The sequence below is a fragment of the Mytilus edulis genome, chromosome 9 (assembly GCF_963676685.1).
Source record: "Mytilus edulis chromosome 9, xbMytEdul2.2, whole genome shotgun sequence".
Taxonomy (NCBI): domain Eukaryota; kingdom Metazoa; phylum Mollusca; class Bivalvia; order Mytilida; family Mytilidae; genus Mytilus; species Mytilus edulis.
In genome coordinates, this window is record NC_092352.1 from 18,391,728 (window position 1) to 18,417,302 (window position 25,575).

Genomic DNA, 25,575 nt, shown 5'->3' on the forward strand with positions numbered 1-25,575 from the left:
AACAATAAATATAATTTATTTCAAGGATTATAAAGGAACATCACAAATGTATCACTTGTCACACTGTCCTAGCAAAGGATCATGCAGTACTCAACATTTATCAAATGTCTCTGCGAGCTCTACCATAGCCCATTAATAAATAACAAATAAAAATCTATTAACACTATAACACTGGACTAATATAGAGCTATCTTTTCAGAGTCTAGGATAGAGCCAGCCAGATTAAAGTCTTAAAACGTCTTGTGTAGTAGCTGATGGTACAGGCTGTTAAAATAAATGCTATGTCCAAGTCACCTCAGCAGGACGACAACAAGTTTGTTTATAAAGTATCTGAAAAAGAAGAATATTATAAAGGTAAAGTATGTACTTTCAAGGGTATGCTTTGTAAGTGAGATTTAAAATTGAAAATTTAATACGAGTTCATTTTAATCTAATATGAAATACAGGTTCAATATAAAGTTGTGATCTTTTTCTTATTCTCTTCGTATTTCTTTGAGATTTGAGAAATAACTATATAAAAAAATCCGAATATAAAAAATGTATGTTTCATGTATTTATTTCCGACCGATGTATATGTGAATGGTGTACCTGTACAAATGAAATATCTTTATAGCATGTTTAGTCCATGTGGTTTTTTTTTACTTTGGAGAAAGTGTACCTACAGGATCTTTAGGAATTTCACTTTTTAAGCTGAATTTGATTGCAATTTTCCAGACTTGTTCTGAAACGGCTGACATTACATTGGTAGTTTGTTTACTTTTAATCATCTATAAACAAATTATAACTCTTCATAATCTAAAGTATAATCAACTCACAGTTTATTGAGAGTTCATACTAGAAGACAATATACTAGTACGTTGTACTGATACAGAGCTACGGTTCTTTGCACGAAGTTTCTGTAGAGCGGTATCGGCACTGTCGGCACGTTCTTCAGAATCCTCTAACTCCTGTTGTACTTTCCTGTATTTAGCCAGATTAACGGCAGCAATTTCTTCCTGTTATGATAAAAATTACATGGTAAATTGAAAATGAACAAAGTTTTAGAAAAACAAATATGTTCTCTTATAATAATAAGAAACAAATATTAGAGGCAGTTATCTATCGATGATCATTTTGTTTAATTTTAGAGGTATTAAAGTTTTTGTTCATTTAAAAAAAAACTATTTATCTATTTTACTTTCAGATCGTGAAGTTGTAATCGGGTTTTTGTAGAAAATATTTTATAAATAATTCTACATGTCTATTCTACTTTTTGGCTCGTGTAGATGTATTATGGTTTTTGTTCTTACTATTTTATAAAGTATTCTACTTGTCTATTTTACTTACGACTCATGTAGATGTATAAGGATTTTTGTTTAAACTATTTTATAAATAATTCTATTTATCTATTCTACTTAAGGCTCGTGTAGATGTATAAGGGTTTTTGTTTAAACTATTTTATAAACAATTATATTTATCTATTCTACTTACAGCCTCCTCAACTTGGCGTTTGTATGTTTTGATTTTAGCATTGAGTGCATCAATCATTTCCTGGAGTCTGTCTTGGATCTTTCTATCTTCATCAGCCTGGAATGCGATTTCCTTTAATCTTCTATCAGCCTTTCGCATGTTCTTCTGAGTTTCAGCATGACGACGTTGTTCATTATCAAGTTCACCTTCCAGTTCAGTTACCTATAAAAAAAAACATTATTTTACACTAATCTTTTAAATAAAAAACACAAAAATATACCATACTTCTATAAACACTGAGACTTTTAACCAGAGTTTTAAACAAAAATATCACCTATTGCTTCTCATATTTCTCTAATTTTCAATCTATTTTTTTCATATTTTTCTTTTGTAATTCTATAGTAGGTTCTAAGTTCAATTACATATTTTTAGAAAATACTTATGGTGAAATATCAGATATACGCACTCTCTGTTCTAATTTGGCAATCAACTTCTTTCCTCCCTTTAGGGCCTGTCCTTCAGCCTCATCTAGTCTAATCTGTAAGTCCTTAACTGTAGATTCGATAGACTTGCGTTGTTTCTCTACTTGCAGGCTGTGCTCTTGTTCGTTTCTTAATTCATTGGCAAGTCTTTCAGCATCAGCTGTAGCCTTTCTTGCACGCTCATCAGAAGCCTTAATCTCATTGCTCATGTCATCAAGATCAGTCTTGGTAATATAAAGAAAACATACTATCATGGATTGTCGTCAATAAATGATAATAGTTGTTCATTTTTATTACTTCTAGACTCTTTTAGCAATTTGAATTAGTTTAAACAAATACATTTTACAGTCAGCGTAAAAGGGATTGATCTCAAGTTAATCATACTCTGAATTAATACCAGCATGATTTTTCTTCTTCAAAATATACAATAATTTACTAGTTTATTTCGAGCTAGAAAGAAGATTAAAGAGTTTTTTGGCAAAATTGGCAATGATGATGATGTGAATGCAAATGGGAAATACGATACTACTCGTAGTGTTTGGAACATCTTCCTGATAAGATCAAGTGTGGCATGAAGGTTTTAAAGAATTTGCAAAGATTAGAATGAAAAAGTGTGATACATGGTTGTTTCCCGATATTTCATGTTTTTCTATTTATCTCATTTTCTATTCCTCTTACACTTCTCTTCAAAGCTGTATTTAAACTTTGAAAAATGTAATTTTGCATCGGACAAATTGCTTCTTTTTTATTTACTATCTTCATGTATATAACTTACCTGCATAGCCTGCATATCAGATTCGTGTTTACGTTTCTGTCCTTGTGCAGAACTAACTTCAGCAGATAATTCATTGACTCTATCACTGGCTTCATAAAGTTCATTCTCTGCGTTCTTTCTTGCTCTCTCTGCTTGTTCAAGGGCTGTTCTCAATTCCTCTGTTTCTCCCTGGAGCATGTTGCATCGTCTTTCTACCATGCTATATGATTCACGTGCTTCTTCACGCTGGCGTTGTTCATCTTCAAGCTGTGCTTGTATTTCCTATTAAAAGAACAAATAGTTAACCAAACTAGAACTAAAAAAAACTGTTGAAAACATTATTAATTCAAACAGAATATTTAAATGAAGGTTATTTCATTTATAACCAAGATGTTGTTTATTCAGTAGGGTCTATAAAATTACTTACTATAACTTGTTGTTGATATCTCTTGATATTCTTTTCTAGTTCGGCCTTTGCTCTATTAGAAGCGTCAACAGCTACCTCCAATTCGTTTATATCTTGTTCTAGTTTTTTCTTGATTTTCAATGCCTCAGCTTTACCCTTACTTTCTGCTTCAAGACTTGCATTCATCGAGTCTAAGGCCCTCTGGTGGTTGCGACTTTTAAAAAAGTAAACATTTTATAAATCTTATATCTTAGAAAATAAACTATGATTTGTACGCATTCATTATATGTTACTGTTGAGAACAAAAAGGATAACAAAAATACCGAACTTCAATGTTAATTTAAAATAGGGAGGTTCATAAATACTGACAAATTCAAACTGTATCAATCAGTCGAATTAATGAAAATTTGTTTTACTTATATTTATTAATAGCTTCTGCCATATGAAAGTAAACATCTTGTTCATTTTTATTATTATTAAACTTTAAATAAACATCTATATAATGTCCAATGTATTATGACTATCTGCACGAATAGCTGTTGTGACAAGTTTCTTCTTACCGTGTGTTTTCGAATTCGTCATCTTTTTCGTGAATTCTTCTGTCAATGTCGTTTCTGATTGCTGATATTTCTAGCTGTGATCTTGCAACTTTAGCCTCCTCTTGTTCCAAGGTAGATTCAGCCTCCTCCAAAGCGGCCTGCAGTTCTTCTTTCTCCATCTCAAGACGTCTCTTGGCTTTCTCAACCTCATGTACACTTCGTCCTCCTTCAGACAGCTGGTCTGTTAATTCGTGGATCTCCTCTGCAAGACGAAACAGTAAATACCAGTCAGATAAAAAAAAAAAAAAAAAAACACATTTTGTTATTATGCCCCACCTACGATAGTAGAGGGGCATTATATTTTCTGGTCTGTGCATCCGTTCGTCTGTCCGTCCGTTCGTCCGTCCGTTCCTTCGTTCGTTCGTTCGTTCGTTCGTTCGTTCGTCTGTCCCGCTTCTTGTTAAAGTTTTTGGTGAAGGTAGTTTTTAATGAAATTGAAGTTCAATCAACTTGAAACTTATAACATGTGCCATATGATATGATCTTTCTAATTTTAATGTCAAATTAGAGTTTTGACCCCAATTTCACAGTTCACTGTACATGGAAAATGGCAGTGCAAATTTCAGGTTAAAGTTTTTGGTCAAGGTAGTTTTTGATGAAGTTGAAATCCAATCAACTTGAAACTTAGTATACATGTTCCATTTGATATGATCATTCTAATTTAAATTCAAATTATAATGTTGCAATAAATGACAAACAATAAATTAAATACCTTTCGAATATTGATTGTAAATTCGTACCTGCTAGATTCTTATTTTCTCTCCTCAAAGCTTCAATGGAGTCCTGTGATTCCTCAACCTGGGCTTTAACTCTGAACAGCTCTGCTGAGTAGCTTCGGGCTTCTTTCTGGGCTCCTTCCAATTCAACTTGGAGTTCTGAGACCTTGTCCTTCCATTCTTGTATCGTCTTGTCAAATCCACGCTGTCTCTTTTCCATAGCGTTGGCATTGGCAGTTGCCTATACAGAATGTACAAATTAAATACTTACTAAATGTCACAAAATATGCACAACAATATTTGAGCATCCTGTACTGTTCAATTTGTTGAAACGGTGTTTGTTTTAGATACCACAGACAAACACAGTATTAGTTCCTACAATTAATTATAATCTTCGAAAACTATATAACTTTTAAGCACATATTAAATAATTGCACTACCTAGAATGATAGTATCGTTGTCTTGCATTATTACTCGAAATGGTGACTAGTTTCAGCCACAAGTATGGTAGTTTGTTATAATTTGGAATCAACATGATTCAGAGAATACTCACTCTTTCAGCTTCAATTGATATGTCTTCAAGTTCTCCCTGGAGCCTGTTTTTAGCCTTCTCTAGCTGGTTAGCTCTTTGGTTTGCAGCTTCAGCATTCTGTTCAGCTTCAGCTAATTTAGCTTGAAGTTTACGTCTACAATGATCAAATGGACATGAAAATATATTCGAAATAATTTTACGGATGCAATGAAAGGGTCTCCTTAATAACTATTTATAATATCCACAATTTCAGAAATAATTTCAGGATTAAGATAATATTTATAAAAACTATTTAAATATGGTTTTCGTACTTGTTTGTAAATTGTTGATACACGTTAGCTTTATTTTTTACCTTGATTCTTCAAGTTCCTCAGCCTTCGCTGCTCCTTCACCTTCGTATTTGGCTTTCCATGCTAGAGCATCAGCATTTGCCCTTGCAAGCTGTCGTTGAAGGTCATTTTTGCCTTCTTGTTCTTCTTCAAGTTGTTCACGAACACCATCTAAGTCATTACTCAAATTTCTCAATTCACTCTGGAGTTTCTGTCTTGCCTGTAAAGAATTTAGTTTCAGTAAAAATATAGTCTTTACTCAACCTCATTTTTTATAATTTGAAATAGCTTTTAAATGATTAAATACCATCTAGTTTTACAGAGCTTAACGCCGTTCATTATTGTCACTAGTCTTTTGATAGTAGAATACAAATATAAAAAATGTTAACGAATTAGAATAAATGCATATCTAAGGTATAAATAAATATTTTTTCAATTTAACTTCAAATGACTTCTAACCCAATATAAGAGTAGTTAAACATTTCTATCTTTAATGAGGAAAGGTTATAAATATATTACTAGATTTTTTTAATATTAGAACATAGTGGGGAAAAACAAACCCTTGTTTCATCTTCCAAAGCAGCTTTGGCATCTTCTAGAAGTTGAGCCAATCGTGATTTTTCCTTCGACATACTTCCAACGTTATGTTCAGCCTCCTCAAGCTGACTCATCAAGCCAGATGCATCACGCTCAAACTTAGCCTTCTGGTTTGTCATGTCAACAAGATTTCTTTGGCTTTTCTCCAATTCAGCGTTGATGTCAGCAATCTGTGATTCGAACTGTTTGACAACCTTATCCGATGCCCCCTAAAACATAAATATTAAGGCATAGTGTACTTTACTATTGTAGTTTTCAAATATCAAAAAAAAAAACAACACGACAAAAGACTTAAGGCTCTGATTATACATTGAAATTATCGTTAAAAAAATCATCCTCGAAATTATAAAACCAAACATTCGGGTTGTTGTCTCTTTGACATATTCCTCATTTTCATTCTCAATTGTATACCGTTATCAAACCAGACTATGTTTTGCAATAGAGGAAAACAATATTTTCTTTACAGTCATATATAGGTCTTAAAACATAGGTAAATATACTTACTCTATTCTTCAACTGGTGTTGGAAGTTGGATTGCATATCATCCATCTCGCGTTTCATGTCTTTCTTTTCCTTATCTAACTTATTTCTAACTTTCTGAAGATTGTCTATTTGGTCAGCCATTTCATTGGCTGCATCTTGCTGTTTCTTGCGTAGAGATGAAACCTGGGCCTCATGTTGAAGTGCTGATTCTTCCAAATCACGACGCATTTTTACTAATTCTTGTTCTCTCTTCTTATTCAAGTCGAGCTGTGCTTGTGTGGCTCCTCCTGCCTCGTCTAATCTGTCGGCAAGTTCATCCAATTCTCTAGCAATCTCAGCACGTTGTTTGTCAACCTTTGTTCTAGCTGATCTTTCTGCTTCTAACTCTTCTTCTAGCTCCTCAATTCTGGCCTGCAATTATATTACTCATAATTACAAGTTTTGCTCTATATCCAGTTGAGATATAAAAAAAGTAGATGTTGCACGAGTGTCAATTACCACAATTACCGTATAAAGGCTAAAAAGACCCCGACATAATAAAAAAAGGGCTATCAATCCAAATGAAAAAACTAGCAGCCGAAATTATAACAAAAAAAACTAAAGAAAACCAAACAAAACAAACCAAAGCAACGAAAACTACATGCTCCTGAATTAGGACAGGCACAACAAGAATGGGGTGGAGTAAAATATGTTTATGCTCAGCCCTGTCATTACCTGGCACAGTAGTGTAGCATCACATCATTAGAACAAACTGTTAAAAACAGTTGTTAAAACAAATAGGTACGACGAACAAAAACGACTAGTATAAGAACATTAGACACAAAGCACAGACATAAGCGTAATCGTAGTTTCTGAAAGCTAGTTCATAGCCAAATACAACTACCTAATGGATCATATTATCCCAGACTAAAGTATCAATCACAACACATCCGATGGACTTAGTATAATGACGTTTGAGGAACAATACCATTTTATAAGTAAAAAGTATCCAAAGAAGTTTTTGAAAGCTGGTTCGAAGCCAATTACATCATGTTATCCCAGACTTAAGTATCAATCGGTACATATCAAATGAATTTTGCTAAATGACGTCATAAACCATTTTAGGAACGCATGAAGTTGTATAATGCCAAACTATACAGTATCGCGAAAATACACTTCCAACAAATATGGTGTTCGTTATGCACATGTTTTGTCTATTTCAGCTTAAAAAATTACCTGTAGTTCCTTGATCTTTCTTTGAAGTTGAGCTATAAGACTTTGCTCATCTTCAAGACGTGAATGAAGACTGCCAATTTCAGCATCTTTCCTGCAATAGTACAAAAATTATATCAAAATTCTCTTATTCTATTGATACGGATAAAAAGTAAAATCACAAAAATACTGAACTCCGAGGAAAATTCAAAATGGAAAGTCCCTAATCAAATGGCAAAATCAAAAGATCAAACACATAAAAAAAAATAGATAACAACTGTATTAGTCCTGATAAAATGCATCAATACGAACTTAAGAATTGTTTTATACCTCAATTATCTAATAATTGAACTTTTTCTGGTATGCTTTGACATATTGTACCCTATAACGTACGCTTAATACTCAAGAACTTCAAAAAAATATTCAAAATTCTATTATTCTCAGCTGTACAGATGTGTCTCCCTTTTAAGTTCATTGTATTATAGTTAAAAGTAAAATGACAAAAATACTGAACTCCGAGGAAAATTCAAAACGGAAAGTCCCTAATCAAATGGCAAAATCAAAAGCTCAAACACACCAAACGAATTGATAACAACTGTCATATTCCTGACTTAGAATAGGCATTTTCAATGAAAATGGTGGACTTAACCTGGTTTTATGGCGCTAAACCTCTATTTTGTACGACAGTCGCATCAAATTCCAGTATATTGACAATGATGCGTGAACAAAACAAACAGACATAATGGGTAAAAATGTCAAAAATTAGGGGTACAGCAGTCAACATTGTGTTATAATCTTAAACATAGCTAACGACACGTACTTCCTATTGGCATCTTCGAGATCTCTTTTCACACGTTCTAAGTCTTCAACGGCTTCTTGTGTGGCCTTCAGATCTTGTTCTAGTTTTCGTTTGGCTTTCTCTACGTCACCTCTGACCTTCTTCTCACGCTCTAAACCATCTTCAAGCTAAAAACATCAGAAATACATTAGATTTTTTTTATATCAATTTCCAATTAACTCCACATTTTATCACAAAAAAAGAAAACAAATATGCATAAAATTAAAACCATGATTAGAAATCAAGATAGTTAATATTTGTAATATTACTATTTGTTTATTACCATGATAATGCGTAAAGGTAAACCAATAAAAGTTTTTACTATGGTTCCTTTTATTTCAAGTTAAAGTTATATCTTACTTTAAATTTAACATAAAATTTTATATGTGTTGTATACTTGAGCAAACTATCACTATAAAACATGTGTACATAGTCTTATTTAAATTTTAATCAAAATTCTTTTTTTTTCTCCAAACGTCCAAAATGTACTGCTATTGAATTCATGTCTCCGAGTACCAATATTTGCTCAAAACCAGAACGTTCATTAGCAGCCATATTTTTGTATCAACAATCAAGTTATGAAATATCATATATATTTTACGTAAAAGATTCGTAATGATTAGGAAAAAACATTAATAGAGGTCCAAGTTTAGTATATATGAGTGCACTGGTTCAATAATTTCCTTAAAATTTATAATCACATGAAATTCGTTTTATATTACTTTAATCATCAGCAACAGCAACAACAATAACAAATTCAACAACAACATCAATAACAACTTACCTCATCTAAAGTGGATTCCAATTTCTGTTTAATTTTGTTAAGATGATTCACTTTATCTTCCTCCTTTTGTAAATCGCTAGTAGTTTTCTTATGAGCTTCATCCATAGCTTTTTTGTCTTTGTTCAGCTTAGATATTTGTTCATCCTGTTGTGACATCTCATCTTGGAGTGTTTTAATCTGGTTATCTTTTGTAGTTTTTTCTTGTTCAGCCTATGAATAAAAAAGACAAATAAACAAAAAAGTAGACATGTGTTATGACGTGTTTGAATGCTTAGACAAAAAGGTTTATCTATGAAGCTTCTATCAAGGTGTTAAACGTGCAAAGTCTGTTTTTCCTTTTAAAAAAAAGAACAAACATGCCCATTCGTCTTATTAAAAACATCAACCCAATTGCAAGTGAATTCATAATATACAAGACAGTTTACTGTATAAAGATAATGCAAAATTAACATACCTTTGCAAGAGAACTTTCTAAATCTTCTATATCTTTCTTGAGCTCATCATTCTCTCCTTCCATTTTCTTTTTAATAGTTTCTAATTCGGCTGCAGCATCTTCCTCGTCAAGGAGACGTTCTTCCATTTCTTTGATTTGAGATTCATAATCAGCTTTCTGTGTGACGAGCTGTTCGACTCTCTGTTCCAAGTCAATGACATTGTCTTGCTCTGTCTGCAACTGAATGAAGAGATCATTCTTTTGCTCGAGTAGAGTGACGTTTTGTACTTCAAGTTCTTTTTTTAATCTTTCACATTTAGCTAAATCTTCTTCAAGTTTCTTCAGTTGTTCGAGTTTCTTTGTCATTTCCTCTTCCTGTCTAGCAATGTTCAACAAAGGCTTGACCTTGGCGTACAGCTTCCACCATTGCCAGTTTTTGAGAATAAGCCATTTTCTGATGTTACGTTGGATGACAGAAAGACCAACTCTGGAAAAAAATTTGATGCATACAATATATTATCTATATAACTAAAGAATATATCTTATTATATTGTTTAAAAATGAATGGCTGTTAATGACATTGTAGATAAGCACCAAAATCTAGTTTAAATAAACACAAAGGATCGAAATTCTCGAAGGCATTTTTTCAACTAGGACAATTAAAATGTTGAGAGTCTTTACGAATCCGCAACAAAAACAACAAAAAGCGAAGATAAGTATGCATTTAATTAAAAAGAAATATATGATTGGAATCCTTAAGAATATTGACAATTAAAGCTTCATCAATCCAATATTATTTGTTAGCAGGTGTCATGGTTTACAAAGAAATCGTCAAGTTATACATACCTTTGATCGCACAATTTTTTGTAGGATTTTCTGATAAGATAGGCTCTGATATGAGCTTGCATCATGGAAATGATTGCACTAAGACGTTCATCACGCATATTTTCAAGATTACCGACAACACCTGCTTTGAAGAAAACTTTGGTGTTGCCAAGTCTGTATTCTGCTGGATCCAATTGTAGAGCCAACAAAACTTTCTCGGAGACGACTTTGCCGTCAACGAATCCCTGTGGGACAGCGTTTGGAGCCAAAATAGAATATCTAAAAAAAGAAAATAACAATGTAAAAGCAAAAGTAGTATACCGCCGTTCAAAATTCATAAAACCGTAGGAAACAAATCAATTATAAGAGGGAATAAATGAATAACAGGAACACTTAAGTGCAACAAAATGAACGCAAACATGCATAGAAACGAACTATTTGATAAGAAATGCCATATTCATATCTTGGTTCAGGACATTTAAAAAAATGGTTGGTTGAACCTGGTGTTATGGCTAGCCAAACCTCCAGCTTATATAAGTAAAACAATCTGGCTTAAAATTATAACGTTTTCTGGTGTATTGTTGATACCCTTAAATAATTAATAGGATTGATACGTTTACAAGTATCGTATTTATACTTCGGGGCTATAAAAACAACACCATCGTAAAGTTATGATATTCCGTTTGTAAAATTTTCAAAACCAAAGGAAAGATAACGTTTGCTATTGATATTGGGTTAACAAATATTAAATGTTTACCAATTCAATATTTTCTGGTAATCAAACGAAAACATTATTCCCACCAATTTGCATAGGTGTAATAAATTTATATTTTGAATCCTAAATGCTCTTCAACTTCGTACTTGTTTGGCTTTATAAATAATTTGATATGAGCGTCACTGATGAGTCTTATGTAGACGAAACGCGCATCTGGCGTACTAAATTATAATCCTGGTACCTTTGATAACTATTTACACCACTGGGTCGATGCCACTGCTGGTGAACGTTTCGTCCCCGAGGGTATCACCAGCCCAGTAGTCAACACTTCGGTGTTGACATAAATATCAATGATGTGGTCATTTTTATGAATTTCCTGTTTACAATCTTTGAATTTTTCGAAAAACTAAGGATTTTCTTATTCCAGACATAGATTACCTTAGCCGTATTTGGCACAGTTTTTTGGAATTTTGAATCCTCAATGCTCTTCAATTTTGTACTTATTTGGCTTTATAATATTTTGATATGAGTGTCACGGATGAGTCTTATGTAGACGAAACGCGCGTCTGGCGTACTAAATAATAGTCCTGGTACCTTTGATAACTATTTACACCACTGGGTCGATGCCACTGCTGGTGAACGTTTCGTCCCCGAGGGTATCACCAGCCCAGTAGTCAACACTTCGGTGTTGACATGAATATCAATGATGTGGTCATTTTTATGAATTTCCTATTTACAAAACTTTGAATTTTTCGAAAAACTAAGGATTTTCTTATTCCAGGCATAGATTACCTTAGCCGTATTTGGCACAGTTTTTTGGAATTTTGAATCCTCAATGCTCTTCAATTTTGTACTTATTTGGCTTTATAATATTTTGATATGAGTGTCACGGATGAGTCTTATGTAGACGAAACGCGCGTCTGGCGTACTAAATTATAATCCTGGTACCTTTGATAACTATATTACAATTAACAAATGGATAACACACTACCTTTGTTTGAACTCAGAGTATATGATTCTGCTGGGGAATCCTTTACGGCAAATACGGATTCCTTCCAGTACACCGTTACATTGGAGCTGGTTCAATACCAATGCAGCATCAATCATACCTGGAAAACATTACACATTTTAATTGATATCCACCAAAACCGGTTCAGCATGTGTTTCTTATACAAGTTCTCTCACTAATTGGAAAAAAGTAAACACCTTATTGCTTTAATTTATATTATTTTGCGACAATGGGAAAGAAGCATATTTACCTGGTTGTTTCAATTCGTTAGGAATGATACATCTGACAAAGTGAGGATGTGTGCTGTACAAGTTCTTCATCAATTTATTCAAAGATTCCTATATAATAAAAATAAAATGGATAAATTTTCAATAGCACAATATGTTTTGCAGGATATCTAGAATATTTTCATAATACAAAATTAATATATTAAAATGCAATAATTAAGTGATAAGAATATAAAACATATTAAAAAAAACTTTAAAATACAGAAAAAAGTGGAATTAACATCAGATTTAAAAGATGAATTTTACATTGGTTTATGAAATTATATATTATTTACTTGTAAACTTGAAAAACAAAAACTGAATGTTGCCTAATAAACTTATTTATTGTTAAATACTATAATAACTATACATACCCTGTGCACAGCAGAAATGGTTTGGAAGGCAGAAGACTTCTTTTTCTTGTGAGAACCTCCCTCTGTTAACAAAAGACATTCTTTTTTAATCTTATCTTAATATTTTTTTTTAAATATTTTGTAGTTATAAAGTGATTTTATCTCAATGTACTTTCTTTTGTATGAAGAAATTAATAATCTGTACATAATGTAACTTTTTGTCCATATTGATGTAAACAAAAGTTCATAATGCAAAAAAAGTATATTTCAGTAACACCTTTTCATTGAGGAATAGGACAAACGTAACAAAAATAACTTTGAAAATGTAACTATCCAAATTTATACAAACCTGGAACTGCTGGAGGTTGGAATAGGGTAGCTACAAGGTGCTCCTTAGATTTAGATAGCAATTCGACAACAGTCTCGTTAATTGGATCTTTGTTCTTTTCTAACCAACCTTCAGTACCATATGGAACCTTTAGGAAAAAAGAAAATGCATCAATATAAATATGAAGATATGGTATGAATGCCAAATAGACAACTCTCCGTCCAAGTCACAATGTATAAAAATTGAACAATTATATGTCAAAGTACGGCCTTCAACACGGAGACTAGGCTCACACCGAAAGGCAAGCAATAAAGGGCCCCAAACTGACTCTTGTAAAACAATTTAAATAGGAAAACTAATGATTAATTTATTATGTATAAAAATGTATGTACAATTTGTCTATTCATGGCAACATTTATCATAACCTGTATTGTTGTTTAAATATAAAAATAATTATTTTGAGATCTTTTGGTTTGTTATATTGATACATATGTGTTTCAGAGTAAAATAAGTTACTTACAACTCCGGCATAGTGACCAAGTTCGAAGTCGGATCTCTTTCCCTTTGAAGCTTTGCCTGGTTTGTTGAAATTAGGTGATTTTCCCATGTGAGTTGAGTAAAGCTTTTCTTTGAAAGATTTGTCTGAAGCCTTGGGGAACATGCATTCCTCTTCAAGAATAGATAGAATACCCATGGGCTGTAAAAAAAAAAGAGAAACATATGATATTCAAACATTAATTCATAACTATTATATTCAAGGTATGTGAATAGCGTGTATTTATCTATTAAGTTTTGTATTAACATTATATAATAATAGTTATAAAAGGTACCAGAATTACAATTTAGTACGCTAGACACGTTTTTCGTCTAAATAAGACTTATCAGTGACGCTCATATCAAAGTATTTATAAAGCCAAACAAGTACAAAGGTGATAACTTTGATACAAATAAGCTAAGCGAAATGACTCGGCTGTCGTTAAAAGTAAAATAACAAAAATACCAAACTTCATTGGGAAATTTCAAAATGGAAAGTCCTTTACCAAAATGCCAAATTCAAAACACAGGCACTTGTTTCTATCCATGGGAAGATCCTATAACAACGTATATTTACGAATATTTACGTTGATATGGAATTTCTCATGGATAGAAACAAGTGCCTGTAAACAAAAGCTGGACTCATCGAAAGAATGAAAAACAAAAAACAACTGTCATAGTCTTGACTTGGCACAGGCATTTCCGTGTGTAGAACAGAATGAATTAATGAATTTGAGGCTTATTTGCAAATTTCAAACTGACGGGAATATCATACCTTCTCAATAAGATCGATACAGGCTTGCAAGTCCATACCAAAGTTGATGAACTCCCACTGAATTCCTTCTTTCTTGTATTCTTCTTGCTCCAGAACAAACATGTGATGGTTGAAGAACTGTTGCAGTCTTTCATTGGTGTAGTTGATGCACAATTGTTCGAAGGTATTGTACTATAATAGATATAAATTCGATAGTTACAACAAATAAGGTAAAACAAACCATGCAATACTGTTTGATATATTCTGACATCGAGGCCATGAATTTAACGTTTTTTGTAAATACAATAATTCACATGCAGTATACTAGTAATTAAAACGCATTTTTTTATCAACTTACTTTTCCATACTTTGTTGGAATACTTAATCTAATATATATTAGAACAAACTATCCTGAAGGGTTTTCTGTTTATTATTTCAAAATCTACGTAATTATTTGGTTCCATATTAATCAGGCGCTCACCTCGAAAATTTCGAACCCAGCGATATCCAGTACACCAATATAATAGTTCCTCTTGGCTTTGGTGTCGAGTGTTTTGTTTACTCTTACTACGAGCCAGTTGAATAGTCTGTCATAGAGAGATTTGCTCATGGCAGAAACTGAGTAGACAACCTTTAATAAAACAACAAAGATTTCATAAGTGTTTGTACATGGCACGATATAAAGGGGCATTTGCCGCTCAAATATCTTTTCAATCCTTCCAAATATTTATCAACTTTGTCTCAATACAAAAAAATCTACTCAAAATGATTTTGACTTTTTTTCCATGAGGTTCTTCTTAAAAGTTTAAAATATATTCTAATTCAAGTTATGTTGATCATCAGAAATTGCAAAGATTTGTATCAAACCAATGTCATGTTTTGTAAAGCTATCGGTTGTAAGGATCATAGATATGTACCTGTTCCTTTGTACGTCCCTGGACGACAACCTCTGTTCCAACCTTAATCTTAGGTTTGACCAAAGCTTTAATGAAATCATTAGAGTTAACTCCCAACAGGAAGGAAACTTTCTCAGCTTCAGCACTACCATCAGCCTCAGCCTGTTCACCTCTTTGTTTGAAGGTCATCTCACCCATGTGCATGATGGCAGCAGTGCACTTGTATGCACTTATCTTTTCTGTCTCAGAGAATCCCAAGATATCAAAAGCTTCCTGCAAAACCATATTGAAACTTTATTTCTAATTGTATTTAAAAGAAAAATAAACCATTGATCAGTTTACATCCTTTATATTTTAAATATAGAGAGAAACCGGTTTCATGTTTTATTGACTCTGATAAGAAGTCGGTGGTATAGAACCATAAAGTATCAAAACAATGATATCTGGTAATGGAGAATGACGTCTTATGCAATCTTAATTTAATATAGACATCCAAATACATTTGGAATTGGTAAAGCTCAGATTTATCTTTATCATTTAAAAAAAATCTACAAAAACAAACACGATGGAAAGACGTATAATTTAAAAAAAACAACAAAATGGAAAACAATACCAAAGAATTACTTTCATTACTAATAAGATTATAACTTCTAAACATTACAATTGCAAGGTTTTGTAAGTAGAAAGATCTACCAGTGAAATGAGCAATCTAATGTAACAGTTTTATTAGAAGAGGTACGTTTTAAATCTTACATCACAAAGCAATGCTTCTTCTACGTCATCAATACCATCAACAGTAAGAGCGCCTTGATTGATGAAAGAATATAGACCAGCATCTGGTTGGATCAAACATATTTCTGAAAAGGACAGCAAATTCCTACATGTATTACAGATCAAGGTATAAAATTATACAGTAGGATGTAAATGAGTATAAACAAAGTCAAAACATTAAAATGTAAGCTGGTCAAACCCGAATTAAAAAGTAGCGTTCTGTGAGCTACTCTGATTTATTAAAAAATCGTAATTTTGAAAAAATGTAGTCTTTTTAAAATATGTATTCCGGTGCTCAAAACTGGCAAAATAAAGTCTATGTTCTGGAATGAAATTACGTACCATGTAATTTAGGAATGGCACTACAACACAACTGGTAGAAAATGTGGTAATTTCTCTCAGCTGACTGTTGGAAGGTTACACGAGATTTCTCCAGCAGATCTGCAAGTAAAATTATTTTCATATGACTTTCGTAAATTTATGACTCTCAAATTCAAGTTACCATTTTCAAGAAATCTCTAGTTCCGTAATTTTTCATGAAAATATTCATTTTTATTCATTATTTTACAATATAGAATAGATTTTCAGTTCGACATAAACCTGGACAATATGGTGACCATGTCAACAATGGTAAATACTCACATGTTTCAATGTCGGCACCAGAAATTTTTCCAGTTGGCCCAAAGTGAATACGGATGAACTTTCCCTACAATAGTAAGTAAATTTTAAAACGCAATTGTTATGTACATCTAATTGAACTACTTCAATTACTAAAATTTTCATAGAAATAATATAATGCTATTGTCGTTTTCAAACCATGCTCCTTTCACTTTGAAAACTGCTTAATGTGGTCAACAGGTTTTATTATAAGAATAACCTTTTCAGACACAAAGCTTAAAAATCAAACACATAAAAGATGTATTTGTTTCTACAAAAAAAATCAATGAAAACCAAATGCCAAATAAAAATATATGTGTGGTTCCAGTTAAAAAAAAAAAAAAAAAAAACGTCCTACCTACCTGAACTTATTTTTTTTTTAGATAGAACTGGAACCACACATACTATTGTTTAGTTGGCCTAATATTAAGATGTCCCATGCGCTATCATTGAAGCCCTGTTGTCATTGTTAAAGATTTATTTCACCAAACTTGGTTAAAGTTTTTGAAGGAATCTTAATAGAAGAAAAGTTATAACAAAATTGAAAGACTGTCTTTGATGGATTAGAATTTCATGTTATTGGAAATAAAAACTTGGATGGACAGTCTTTAAATCAGAGATGAGTTTAAGAATGATAAAAATATGTTTACAAAACAAAAGCATATACATGTACTGATAAAACTGATGAAAAAAGAGGAGTTGAATAAGTATGATGACTTCCAATAAAAGTTAAATAAAATTGTTATGGACAAATTGCATGAATGATAAACTTGCAATACTTCATGTGCTGTAAATAAAACCGTTGTATTAAACTGCCTCCTACTTATTGTATTACTTAGACAATGTAGTAAAAAGTAAAATCACAAAAATACTGAACTCCAAGGAAAATTCATAAAGGAAAGTCTCTAATCAAATGTCCAAATCAAAAGCTAAATCACATAAAATAGTAATACATTTTTTTTCTGTGAGGAGTTTATTAGAGCCACTGCATACCTTGAAAGCCCCCCTTTTCGTTGGCAATTTCCGGAAAAACTTTGATAGTGCCAAGTTCTCAAAAAGGCTTGTTTCAAAGTTTTCTTTGGACAAGTTGTTTATGGAAAACTTTGACAGTGGCAACAGGGCTTCATTTGAAGAAAATATTTACCAATATATAATACTTACATTTCATCGTCTGTGTAAATAACAATTCCTATGTGACCATATCATATCACACCTAAACACACCAAGGCAACGAAAAGGTAAAGGTTGAGGTCACAGTGTAATCAAATTGAGTAAAACTCGCTTATAATTCTACATAGGCTAAAGTCATATAGATCGGATCATCCAAATAATTAAAGTGAATTATAAGCGAATTTTTACTGTGTAATTAATAAACAAAATGTTAAAGTGGAAATCACGAGAAGTATAAATAAAAACTTTTTTTTTTAATTTAGTGTTGTGAAAGATTTAAAGTATGATAAAATTGATATTTCTAGTGACTTCCAATGACAAATCTAGAAAAAAAAAGGAAGGGATCACACATAACTGGTCAAATCTGTTCAAACAATATGGAGCATGCAAACGGATAACTCTGGAAAAAAGGTATTGGAAATGGCTACTTCTAATTTGTTAAAATAAATTGCTCATTAATTAAAAGGAAAAGTCAAGAGTAATTTAGTAAACTTTTAATTCAAAGTTTGGGTATACTTATGAATGAATGACTGTGTAAGGTATGCTAAATTACACTTACATTATCGGTGTATAGTAGTAAATGTACATCATAATATATAGGGTTTCATAGGATAAAAGATAACACACAGGTTTTGTCCAAACATAATGAGCTTTGTAAAGAATTAGTTTCACACAAGGAGTGCAATGAAAATTGTGACTGTTTCTTGATGATATGAATGGTGAATGATCAATTTGTTTTCCATACTTACGAATCTGGACGAGTTGTTATTTCTGGTAGTCTTAGCATTACCGTAGGCTTCAAGTACCGGGTTAGCTTGAATGATTTGATCTTCTAGGGAACCCTTAAAAAGGAAATTAAAAAAAACATTCTCTAAATTTATTCGAATATGGCACTTTGAAATGAAATATACTAACTATCATGACAAATATGTCTGTCGGTAAACATCTTAAAACAATGCTAAGATGTCTTCAAAAAACTGTGTAGTGATTTTATTATGTGATAACATGAATTCTCTATAAGGTTAACACCTAAACTATTGTCCTAGTTTGTCTGGTAGCAGATGCATATATTCTCATAGAAAATGTTTGGGTAATAAAAGGAGAGCTGAACCAAACTGGGCGTCTGTACACAAATCGTCAAATGTGTATGTTAAGATCCCCCAAGCCCTTGTCGTTTCCCAACATATAGTATTTAATATTAACTTTACCATGATGTAACCCGTTTTTTTACGTTTTACCTTGGTATAAATATTTTTCTAATGATTCATGTCATGTCACAGTTATAACAGTTCTCCTGATACATATTGTTTTATCAGTATATTTACCACTTTGGTATCAGGTTTCTTTTCTTCCTCGGATGCATCTTTTTTACCGAGTGAAGCAGCTACTTTGGCAAAGTACATGATTACTTTCTTCGTATTTTCAGTCTTTCCAGCTCCAGATTCGCCACTGGTTAAAAATAAATGTGAAATTTGAAGAAATAAAATCGTGAAATGTACTTAGTGCAACAAAACATATGAACTAACCTCCCCCTCCCCCAAAAAATCAAAAGAGGCAAAATAACGATCTAACAAAACTCGAATCTATTGTAAATATATGTATACTCACGTGATCAAAATAGACTGGTTTTCACGATCTTGCAACATGAACTGGTAGGCGTTGTCAGCGATGGAGAACAGATGGGGAGGCATTTCAGTCTTCCTCTTTCCCTTGAATTTACTGATGACGCTGTCGGTGTAGATTGGTAGACGTCTGTAGGGATTGATTGCAACGCAAAAAAGTCCAGAGTAGGTCTAAAAAAGAAGCATATTTTGCAAAATCGATCATAAAAAGGATTAAAACCAAATTGGTTTCAATCTTTTATTACACAATTTACAATGCTAAGATAATGTAGTGTTGTGTTTGGTTATAATATTTTTCATTATTTAACAAGCGTTTTGCAATATTTGTTCATTTGAAGTTTGACCCTAACATATGTCTTGGCATAAGAAGAGTCTATAGAAACAACTAGATAGCAAATTTAATACATCAAATGGCCTGAGGACGATTCGGCAAATTTGTGCAAAGATACTGACAAAAGAAAAAATAGGAACAAGATCAGTAAAATGATATCGTTTTGACAGATATTTCGGCACAACAGATGGCCTTCATCAGTGTCAGTCCATGTTCAAAACAGTGTTAAAAAAGCTCATTCACTATAACAGGTAATCTTAAAATTTTATTCCATTAAAAAATAAAAACAAACAATTCTACTAGCAAGTGTCGTTGTGTTATAACAGTTTACACCCTTATCCTTAGGTAAGCGATGACAGGTACTAGTATCTTTGACATCCTCAAACTGTCTAAAACTAGTCCAAGCAACCACGACTGGTTATAACTTTTTGTTTTCATTGCATAAAGTGCTAAATATAAACATGCACAATATATAAATCGTTGGACACATCTTTATATTGATAACTTACATAGATAAGCTGTGCCTTATAACGTGCTCTCAAGTTGTGCAATACAGAAGCTTCGTTCAAATAGGTTAAGTTAGCCATGTCTTCACTCATTTCGTACTTGGGTGGATTCATCTGTTGGATGTCATCTTTCTTTACTGTCCTGTTCTGTGGTAGAAAAACATTTACTTCGATGAAAGTTTTTTAATTGTAGCAATCACTAAGTTTATAGTTTTAAGATACGGATAAGTGTACGCTTGTACATGTTTTGTATATGTTTTGTAAATGCTTATCATTGGAACAATTGCAATCTTATATACTTTTATTGGAAATGGTACTTATTATTTTCTACCGAGTGTTCACTCTCTCTTTTCACTCATTTTAAAAACATTCAAGGCAATTCAAACCCTTTTATTACCAATATCAATCCAGAACGGACAGGGTCAGTATATGGACTTATACATATTGTTGACGTATCATATACGACATGCTTATTATTTAAATTGTCTGTAAATATATGTTTTTAAAACATTAAAAACCCTTATAAGACCATGTATATTTTTCTGAAATAAGTACAAAAATACTGTAATTTATACCTGTTGGGATTCAGTAATTTTAACTGTAAGTTCATCTCCTTTTGAAGACTGAATTTCAGCACCAATGAATCCTTCTTTATCATCCGGGCACCAGCAAGCTTTTTTACCATCGAATTCCTTCATTTCCTTCATTAACTTGACCCGGTCCACGCACAAGTACTGGAAATCCGGGTCATCTTTGGGTACTCCCATGTACGACATCTTGATTTTTTAAGGTGACAATTCTCCAAAATACAGGAATAGTAATAACCGAAACTGGAGAAATGTGAAGATCGTCTGAGCTCTGGACAAACTACTACACAAGGCCAGAACCTACTCTAAATAAGAAATATTTATATATATAGAAATAAAGGAAAGAAGAAATAAATATGTATATATATATATATATATATATATATAGAAAAAAATGAAAGAACAGATGAACAATATAGAACTGAAGGAAATAAGAGCAAGTAGGCATAGTTTGCTGTATATTCAAAATGATTATGAACTTGATTTGAAAAGGTATAACAACATTAAATAAAAAAGCCTCACTGTGATTTTGAGATGAAGAAAAAGAACTCCAATAAATGCGCTGTTCCTGTTCTTTGTGGGTGGGTGTGTGTGTGTGTGTGTGTGTTTCGTTGTTGTTGTTTCTGTGCATATATTAATTTTGTGTCATAAATAGATACCCCATACCAAACGTTTTTCTATTATTTCCCTATACAACTAAGCTACAATGCTTAATTTTGATTTTCTTTTATCGTGATATGACAAAACGGTTGCCTAATAGTAACACATGTATATACACGGGTTTTCTGTGTCATTGATGCTTATTCCAGATATTCGTTTATTCTATAATTAATATAGATCTATTCTATTCAAGTACAAATTGAATGAAAAATTACGAAAATATCATATATACAAGAAAAAAGTATGTATTTATACGTTAAAGACCTATATTTGTTAACAGCCTTTGGTCCTTGTGACTAGTTGTCTCATTTTTATGGAATGCACTCAATAACCGTATAAACAACATACAAGTAGATCATTTGAATCCTCAGCTTAACCAATCTAAGTTTATTGGAGAGGGGTCTGATTAGCTAAAGTACTAGTGCATTCTTGTGGTTATACATGCGGGTGGCTGTCATATTGATGTGAACACCAACGCAGTGGCGGATTAAGGGGGGGGGGGGGGGGTTCCGGGGGTTGGAACCCCCCTTTTTTTGGCCGATCAATGCATTTGAATGGGAGCATATAGTTGGAACCCCCCCTTTTTTACTCTGGGTTGGGAACCCCCCTTTTTAAAATGGCTGGATCCGCCACTGCAAATCTCCATTAAATCACAATTACTATAAACACACTCTCCAAAGTCAGATGGGCAGAATTTCGAAAGTATAATTTTTACAAGAAAAAGTAAACAATAATCTAAATCCATAGAACAGTAAACAATAAACAATATTAGATTTTTGTTTCAACAAAAAAGCCAGCATCTATACCACGAAATAAGACTTTAGACCCCCTTTTTCTCGCCTCTAAAAAAGAATTACCTAGACGTTAACATAAGGTCTCCAACTATAAATAGAATGAAATTCAAAACAGTGTGGCTGTGGCCATTGATTGACACATTCAATTCATCCATTGACTGGGGCATATTACATGAACGTTTGTCTGTAACGACTAGGTATTTACTTTAAACGATTGATTATAAAAGATGTGATCAGAAAAAAATTACACCAACTCCAAATATTCCCTAAGTTACAAAATTAATAATGCTATAACTGATGACAACTACTGCATGAGGCAGTGTTCCTCTCTTTACACGTAATAAACTATATTTTTATTTTCTCCAAGCTCAACCCCCACCCACATCAAACATGTTTGAGCAACAGCAGTGGTATTTGAGTGTGTACAAAGAAGAATGAAATTAATTTTGCTAGTTGGACCATTATGTTTTTGTTTTAAACAGTTTATATTATAAGTCATTACAAAAATAAAAACCAGTAAATTAAACATGGTTCTAACAAACAATCAAACTTTTATGTATATTCAAAAATAGCACACACCCAAAAGGTTAAAAAAATCCAAAAGTCATTCCAAGGTTAAACAACTGACTAATCAGCTACAGCTTATTTACCACAAATGTATGTTTCATGTGATCAGTTAACGTCGAAAGCAGAAAGCAGACAACAATACGATAAGTCGCTATCTCTATTTCACTTGATTAAGCAATGGAGATCAATGATATGGAAGGAACACAAGGTTAAACTAAAGATACTCTTAAGTTATGTGATTCACATTTCATCTTGCACGTCTTGATTTATGCAGAGTGGTATCTAAGACTCTGATTGACGTAATAAGTTAAGACTGCTCCTGTAGGCGGATATACCATATTAGGTCATCCCGGAGGATGCACCAAAGAGAAACAAATATTTTATACAAATATTGAACATTTTTTGGTATAAGCATGTATACTATGTTTACTTTAAACCTCAATATGGACACGGCTTTGATTTAGGGAGTGGCGGAAAGCTAAGATTAAGTTATGACACAATTTCAATAAATATTTTGTCTACCGGCAAAAGATAATTTTGGGTTTGTTTTTTTAAATGTGATACTACCATTTTACTAGTGCCAAAATGATAAAGAAAATGAAATAACTGTAAAAAAATACCTGCCTAGATTGAATTGTTTATAAATTTCGTGAAAATTTATAATAATGAACAATTTAATGACAACATCACGAGAGCGTTAACACGATTGAGTGAATATAATTTACTCCAAGGTACTATCAAGCTTATGCAAATAACAACGTTTTAAAATGTATGAGATGGTTCTTTAAGCAATTTAATCTTACGTTATGGAAAAATTCGATAAATGCAACAGAAATTATATTGAATTTAGTTACATGCATCTTAGTCTAAATGATGCTGTGAATGATGTATCTTTCACGTTCATCAGTATCTTGTTAGAACCCTGTTCATGGGCGGGGAAGGTCAAATAAGGAGAAAACTGATTCGAAAGAAAAATGCTAACTTCAAACGATCCCGTGATTGATTAAGCGTTGTATAGCGGAGAAAAGTGTAAGATAAAGACTTTCAAAGAACAACCTGCATTAAGATCATGTTATAATACACTAAAAATATTCAGGTACTACTTATATTTGCCTATTGTTTAGATTCCGAAAATCCTATTTATTTTTTATCATTATTTAATAATCTACATGTATAATCATTAACCATTATATATACCAATATATGTACAGTGATAACTGCCTGTTAGCCTGTACCTCCTAAATCAAAAGACTTATATTTTTTCTGTTTTATCATTTAATTTGTTTAGGTACTTTTTCACCTGATTTGTTTTAATAGTTTAAACCAGATATTGAATTTAATATCAATAACATGTCATCAATTAAAAAATGTCATTACCAACGCAAAATTAGAGATGAGAACTTTTGTTTGGATACTAAATTTTATGGTTTGGAAATTTCCTGATATTCTTTAACGGGTTCTTTTTTAATGGTAGAGATGTATTACAATTGCATTCCAAACAAACTGGCATTGTGTAGACTACATATTCCAGGAGCTTTTTTGATTGGATGAAGTTTATGCTCAACGATCAACAGTACACTGAATAAAATCCTAATGTGACATTAGTGTAATTATAATTTGAAAATATTTGTTAATCTCTAATAGTTCCTCCATTTTTTAAAACTTTATTTAGATTTTTGATTTTTACCATTAGCATTATTTTTGTATTTGTTTATCTAATATTTGTTCGACTAATCTGTCGTATTTGCTTACAAATACAATAATTGAGTAATGCTGTTATTCGTATCAACAGAGACATATATTCATATGTCTCTGGTAACCGTATGAATTAACTAAATGTAGTTACATTTCGAAAGATTAATTTATTTGTTTCGTTTTATTAATTTATTTGTCTATTTTAAATTGCTTTAATCTAATCTGTCGTACGTTATATGTATTATTTATTGAAAACGATATTTCATATACACGATGACAGTTAAAAATCCACATGATTGAGTTCCACTGTTAACAGATGTGACAAAAATTTGCAAAATGCATACTTAAAAAAATCACACTACTCCTATGCTAAATAGAACCAACCGGCACCTACCGTTATAATTGACACTTAAGTTCCAACTTTGATAAATCCTGTGAACACTAAATCCAAGAAATCTGACGACAGATGACAAATATATGTTCGAGAAAAAGGTATGTAGAGGATAAGGAAAGAAAAAAGAAAGGAAAACTCAAAGGCATAATTAGTTTATTGAGAAATTCTATAGTAGGTTCTAGTATTGGTTAAGGTAAAGGATAGAGGTAAATCACACAAGGTTCAAACATACTTACTCCTTCAGCGGTTCTGTGTAACTAAACTTTAAAATTCTTTATATATACTCGCCCAAAAAGTTAGAAAAATCTTATTGTTTTGTTTCGAGATTTTTGGTTGGTTAAAGTTTCAAGTAAATTACTTCCTGAACCAATTATAATTTTCGTTATATAAATGTATACCGATAACAGGCAGCTACTTTTGGACATAGCAGCCGTTTCCTGGTTACTGCATTGTGTAGGCTCATCAGTTTTATGATCATCTTTCATCTTATATTTCTTGCATCTTGATAAGACAAACCGAAGTATATAAATATTAAGTGTATTCTATCT

General features: G+C 32.2%; 1 protein-coding gene across 1 annotated transcript; it reads right to left on the reverse strand.

Annotated features, from left to right (window-relative positions):
• Positions 1–25,551, reverse strand: LOC139487752 (myosin heavy chain, striated muscle-like). Its single transcript, XM_071272813.1, has 34 exons — positions 25,264–25,551; positions 20,906–21,222; positions 20,334–20,477; positions 19,480–19,664; positions 19,197–19,320; positions 18,621–18,713; positions 16,687–16,750; positions 16,387–16,485; positions 16,027–16,130; positions 15,295–15,546; positions 14,859–15,008; positions 14,399–14,569; positions 13,610–13,786; positions 13,111–13,237; positions 12,783–12,844; positions 12,393–12,480; positions 12,125–12,242; positions 10,440–10,697; positions 9,615–10,080; positions 9,161–9,370; positions 8,359–8,504; positions 7,563–7,653; positions 6,369–6,758; positions 5,828–6,073; positions 5,291–5,487; positions 4,960–5,092; positions 4,431–4,647; positions 3,652–3,892; positions 3,113–3,305; positions 2,707–2,967; positions 1,916–2,155; positions 1,471–1,671; positions 816–995; positions 1–330 (listed from the first exon to the last, which is right to left on the reverse strand). Exons 2-33 carry the CDS (start codon positions 21,104–21,106, stop codon positions 819–821), a joined length of 5,826 nt encoding a protein of 1,941 aa, XP_071128914.1. The 5' UTR covers positions 21,107–21,222; positions 25,264–25,551; the 3' UTR covers positions 1–330; positions 816–818.
• Positions 25,552–25,575: the final 24 nt, after the last annotated feature.